Raw genomic sequence first — 6,800 nt, forward strand, 5'->3', positions numbered from 1 at the left:
TTTATTTATTTGCAGTTTAATTTGTCACATTTTATTTAGCTTTAAATTACGAAAACATTCTTCAGTATGTGTTTATGTCCCTGCCAATCTCATTGGTTGATTTTCAGCACACACTTCTATAGTACCAATACATGGTGTGTTTTTATATGCAAGAACTTTATAGAAAAGGTGAAAATGCGCGGGACTTTTATTTTGACAGCGCGCTCTGGTCTGATGATGATGTTTGTGTTTTTTTCTGCTCATGTGCAAGAGAGAGACAGCAGCGATGAGCTTCATCCTCGTCTGCTTATTTGTCTCAAACCCATCGGTCATATTATTGTGATTTATCCATCAACGTCTGTTGTTGCTCGTCAATGGTCGCAATATGACGAGCTCTTTATCCAGACCTCCAGCTCAAGGGGCCACAGGTTTGATATTATGCGCCGGTTTATTATGTTTATATCTCAATGCAATGATAGAAACTTTTACGACAGATGTGTGTTGTTTTAATATTTATGTGTCTTAGGTAAAATGATTGCGTCTGCTACATTTATCGAGCCTCATTGTCATGTTTTAGCAGCAGGTGCCGTTACAATGTAAACATTTAAAGGTGCAGTGTGTAATATTTATGAGGAGCTATTGACAGAAATCCAATATATACATAACTATGTTCTCAGCGGTGTAAAAAGACCTTACATAATGAACCGTTATGTTTTTATTACCTTAGAATGAGCCGTTTCTATCTACACACACCGCGGGTCCCCTTACAGTGAAGCCGCCATTTTGTGCCGCCATTTTTCTACGGTAGCCCTAAATCAGGGGTGTCCAAAGTCCGGCCCGCGGGCCAAATGCGGCCCGGGGATGAATTTCAAACGGCCCGCAGTGTGTTTATTAAAATATATTATATGTGGCCCGCCAGACATAATTTACAAATCGTGCATTTTCACAATGTCAACACAAGGTGGCAGTACTAGATTTTTAGGCCAGGGAAACCGCGCCAAAAGCGGATGTGTTTACTTGCTCGATCACATGACCACTAAACCTGTAACCATGGTAATTTGTCAGAAATGTAGGTTATTATCTCATTTGATTTAATTTGTAATGTATTAAATGAGTAATAAAGGCCAAATTACAGACTATTTTTGTCATAAACTTGCAGTTGTGCATTTGTATTTATATGTTTAAAGACCATAAAGCCATTCTAGATATAGAAATAATATGTTTTACTTTTTATCATGCAGCGAGGTGCCAATGTGTGCACTGCAAAAATGATCTTATTTAGTATTTTTGTCTTGTTTCTAGTCTAAATATATGTAAAAAAAAAAAAAAAAAAAAAGTGTATTTACTGTTAAATGACATACGATATTTGTTCTTGTTTTCTGGAAAATAAAATTAATTTGCAGTTAAATTGAAGATTAAAACAAGCAAATGTATCTGCCAATGGGGTAACAAAAATAATATTGTTTCTTCTTTCGGTCGCAAACAGAAACAAGATTATTTTTCTTATCCCATTGGCAGATAATTTTGCTTGTTTAAATTTTTTACCCAGAAATCAAGATTTTTTTTAAATTTTCCTTAGTAAAAGCATCTTGATTTAAGAATTCTTAGATATTTGGACTGGAAAATATCTGGTGGTTTTGGTTTTACCTGTTGTGATACTTGTTAATTTAAATAAGAATAGAGTTGTAACTCACTAATAATATTTAAATTTCACCCATTAAAGCTTTTTGGTTGATGAAAGTTTTACAGATATTGTTAAATGTACATCTGTGTCCTATCTCAAGCTACTGTCAGCTCAAGCTTTAGTCAAAGCTTTTTTGCAATTCACAACCTCACCACTAGATGCTGCTAAAACTTACACACTGCACCTTTAAATATCTAAATGAGTATGAGTATTATGGTGTGTGTGCTCCTCAGAGAAGGACCGGCTGTTGAGCCCCGTGATGGGATACGGCTCCGGGGACCTGAACGGCGGGGGTGCTGGCGGCCCTCCCTCCCTGCACCTGTGCGGGCCGGAGGAAGAGGAGGAGGCCCTGAGGAGGAAGCTGAAGTACTTCTTCATGAGCCCGTGTGATAAATACCACGCCAAAGGCCGCAAACCCTTCAAACTGGTCCTTCAGCTGCTGAAGATCATCATAGTCACTGTACAGGTGCGGCCATTTGATGCACTCGCATGCACAGATTTATAAAGGTGTGCTCAGTAATTTTCTCTCTCTCTCTCTCTCTCTCTCTCTCTCTCTCTCTCTCTCTCTCTCTCTCTCTCTCTCTCTCTCTCTCTCTCTGTCAGCTGGTGCTGTTTGGCCTCAGTAATCAGATGGTGGTGGCGTTTAAGGAGGAGAACACCGACTCCTTCAAGCATCTGTTCCTGAGGGACTATCTGGACGGGTCTGAGGAGCCGCTGTGCATCCACACGCAGAAAAGCGTCCACGATCACATTGAATACGCCATAAAGCAGGTACAGGATCTGGACGGATGGACGGATGGATCTGGACGGATGGATGAATGAACGGATGGATGAATGAACGGATGGATGGATCTGGACGGATGGATGAATGAACGGATGGATGGATGGATGGATGAATGGATGGATGGATCTGGACGGATGGATGAATGAACGGATGGATGGATGGATGGATGAATGGATGGATGGATCTGGACGGATGGATGAATGAACGGATGGATGGATCTGGACGGATGGATGAATGAACGGATGGATGGATCTGGACGGATGGATGAATGAACGGATGGATGGATGGATGGATGAATGGATGGATGGATCTGGACGGATGGATGGATGGATGGATCTGGACAGATTAGATGGATGAATGGATGGATGGATCTGGACGGATGGATGAATGAACGGATGGATGGATGGATGGATGGATGGATGGATGGATCTGGATGGATGGATGAATGAATAGATGGATGGATCTGGATGGATGGATGAATGAACGGATGGATGGATGGATGGATCTGGACGGATGGATGGATTGATGAATGAATGGATGTGTGGATCTGGATGGATGGATGAATGAACGGATGGATGGATGGATGGATGGATGGATCTGGATGGATGGATGGATAAATGAATGGATGGATGGATCTGGACGGATGGATGGATGGATGGATGAATGAATAGAGGATGGATGGATGGATGGATGGATGAATGGATGGATGGATCTGGATGGATGGGTGGATGAATGAATAGAGGATGGATGGATGGATCTGGATGGATGGGTGGATGAATGAATAGAGGATGGATGGATGGATCTGGATGGATGGATGAATGGATGAATGGATGGATGGATGGATGGATCTGGATGAATGGATATGGATGGATGGATGGATGAATGAATGGATGGATGGATCTGGACGGCTGGATGAATGGATCTGGATGGATGGATGAATGGATGAATGGATGGATGGATGGATGGATGGATCTGGATGAATGGATATGGATGGATGGATGGATGAATGAATGGATGGATGGATCTGGACGGCTGGATGAATGGATCTGGATGGATGGATGGATGGATGGATGAATGGATGGATGGATCTGGATGAATGGATATGGATGGATGAATGGATGGATGGATCTGGACGGATGGATGAATGAATGAATGGATGGGTGGATCTGGATGGATGGATGGATGGATGGATGAATGGATCTGGATGGATGGATGGATGAATGAATAGAGGATGGATGGATGGATCTGGATGGATAGATGGATCGATGAATGGATGAATGAATAGAGGATGGATGGATGGATCTGGATGGATGGATGAATGGATGGATGGATGGATCTGGACGGATGGCTGAATGGATCTGGATGGATGGATGAATGAATGGATGGATGGATGGATGGATGGATCTGGACGGATGGTTGAATGAATGGATGGATGAATGGATGGATGGATCTGGATGAATGGATGAATGGATGGATGGATCTGGATGAATGGATGGATGGATCTGGATGGATGGATGGATGGATGGATGGATGGATGGATCTGGATGGATGGATGGATGGATGGATGGATGGATGGATGGATGAATGAATGGATGAATGGATGGATGAATGGATGGATGAATGGATCTGGATGAATGGATGAATGGATCTGGATGAATGGATGAATGGATCTGGATGGATGGATGGATGGATGAATGAATGGATGAATGGATGGATGGATGAATGGATGGTTCTGAATGAATGGATAGATGAATGGATCTGGATGGATGGATGGATGGATCTGGATGGATGGATCTGGATGGATGGATATGGATGGATGAATGAATGGATAGATGAATGTATCTGGATTAATGGATGGATGGATGGATGGATGAATGGTGGATTATGGATGGATCTGGACGGATGGATGGATGAATGGAGGATGGATGGATGGATCTGGATGGATGGATGAATGGAGGATGGATGGATGGATGAATGGATCTGGATGGATGAATGGATGGATGGATGAATGGAGGATGGATGGATGGATCTGGACGGATGGATGGATGAATGGATCTGGACGGATGGATGAATGGAGGATGGATGGATGGATGAATGGAGGATGGATGGAGGGATGAATGGAGGATGGATGGATGGATGATTGAATGGAGGATGGATGGATGGATGAATGAATGAATGAATGAATGAATGAATGGATTGATGGATGTATGGATCTGGACGGATGGATGGATGAATGGATCTGGACGGATGGATGGATGGATGGATGGATGGATGGATGGATGAATGAATGAATGGATTGATGGATGTATGGATCTGGACGGATGGATGGATGAATGGATCTGGACGGATGGATGGATGGATGGATGAATGGAGGATGGATGGATGGATGGATCTGGACGGATGGATGGATGAATGGATGGATGGATGGATGTATGGATCTGGACGGATGGATGAATGGATGAATGGATCTGGACGGATGGATGGATGGATGGATGAATGGAGGATGGATGGATGGATCTGGACGGATGGATGGATGAATGGATGGATGAATGGGTCTGGACGGATGGATGGATGGATGAATGGATGGATGGATGGATGTATGGATCTGGACGGATGGATGGATGAATGGATCTGGACGGATGGATGGATGGACGGATGGATGAATGGAGGATGGATGGATGGATCTGGACGGATGGATGGATGAATAGATGGATGGATGGATGAATGGATCTGGACGGATGGATGAATGGAGGATGGATGGATGGATGGATGGATGGATGAATGGAGGATGGATGGATGGATGGATGGATGATTGAATGGAGGATGGATGGATGGATGGATGAATGAATGAATGGATTGATGGATGTATGGATCTGGATGGATGGATGGATGGAGGACGGATGAATGAATGGATGGATGGATGAATGGATGGAGGACGGATGAATGGATGGATGGATGAATGAATGGATGGAGGATGGATGAATGAATGAATGAATGGATGGATGGATGAATGGATGGAGGATGGATGAATGAATGGATGGATGGAAGGACAGAAGTTTCCCCAGCCCAAATGTGTAACAGGAGCCTAATGAGCTGTTGATGAGGAGGCTGTGGGTGGAGTCTCAGTGACCGTTGGCCAATCAGGATATGGGCATCGTTAGCCAATCAGACGAGTGTTGAAACGCTGAGCTTCATGTGGAAACCCCTAACCTTTGACCCTCTGTGTGTGTGTGTGTGTGTGTGTGTGTTTCAGTATGTGGCTCTGCCGCAGACGTCAGTGGGGCGGTACGCGTATGTTCCCGGGCCGGGTCTGAACACCAGCGCCCTCTACCTGTGCCAGCGCTACTACAGGAGGGGCAGCATCGACCCGCACAACGACACCTTCGACATCGACCCACACGTGCTCACGGGTACACCAATCACAGCCTCTCATCGCTTCACAGACAACAGCTAATGTGGGCGGGGCTTGAGAACCTTTCATCGCTTCACAGACAACAGCTAATGTGGGCGGGGCTTGAGAACCTTTCATCGCTTCACAGACAACAGCTAATGTGGGCGGGGCTTGAGAACCTTTCATCGCTTCACAGACAACAGCTAATGTGGGCGGGGCTTGAGAACCTCTCATCGCTTCACAGACAACAGCTAATGTGGGCGGGGCTTGAGAACCTTTCATTGCTTCACAGACAACAGCTAATGTGGGCGGGGCTTGAAAACCTTTCATCGCTTCACAGACAACAGCTAATGTGGGCGGGGCTTGAGAACCTTTCATCGCTTCACAGACAACAGCTAATGTGGGCGGGGCTTGAGAACCTTTCATCGCTTCACAGACAACAGCTAATGTGGGCGGGGCTTGAAAACCTTTCATCGCTTCACAGACAACAGCTAATGTGGGCGGGGCTTGAGTGTGTCTCTGGGGGATTGATGGGGTGGTGGTGGTTTGCTATTGGTGGATCTCATGTGAGTGACAGGTTGGCCCCGCCCCCTCGTCATCAGAGTTATTCTGCTTATATGATATTCTGAGCACACTCACATGTAGGGAAACGCATTATTAATGGATTATTAATCATATTGAACTGTTGATGATGCGTGTCAGTATTGGTTGATAGATGGAAGTTTATTAACGGCGACATGAAATTAAAACTGGCTCTAGTTCATGGTTATATTGTGAACGATTCATTTGTGCATTTATTGTACAATTTTATAGATTTTTAAAATGATTTTTCATTTGTGCATTTATTGTACAATTTTATAGATTTTTAAAATGATTTTTTTTAATATGCGATCACATTCAGATCTGTCTCACTGTAAAATATAATCTTACACGGCATTTACAAATATCAAAAAATATTCCTA

General features: G+C 44.0%; 1 protein-coding gene across 1 annotated transcript in view; it reads left to right on the top strand.

The window, feature by feature from the left end:
* Window positions 1–241: 241 nt before the first annotated feature.
* Window positions 242–6,800, top strand: part of mcoln1b (mucolipin TRP cation channel 1b) — a 19,948-nt gene continuing 13,389 nt past the window's right edge. The window contains exons 1-4 of the mRNA XM_079814344.1: window positions 242–407; window positions 1,897–2,129; window positions 2,267–2,434; window positions 5,701–5,857. Of these exons, the coding sequence (XP_079670470.1) occupies window positions 365–407; window positions 1,897–2,129; window positions 2,267–2,434; window positions 5,701–5,857 (601 nt within the window). The 5' untranslated portion in view covers window positions 242–364. The remainder of the gene's footprint in view (window positions 408–1,896; window positions 2,130–2,266; window positions 2,435–5,700; window positions 5,858–6,800) is intronic.

This window comes from Gobio gobio (genome assembly GCF_949357685.1).
Source record: "Gobio gobio genome assembly, chromosome: 1".
Lineage (NCBI taxonomy): Eukaryota > Metazoa > Chordata > Actinopteri > Cypriniformes > Gobionidae > Gobio > Gobio gobio.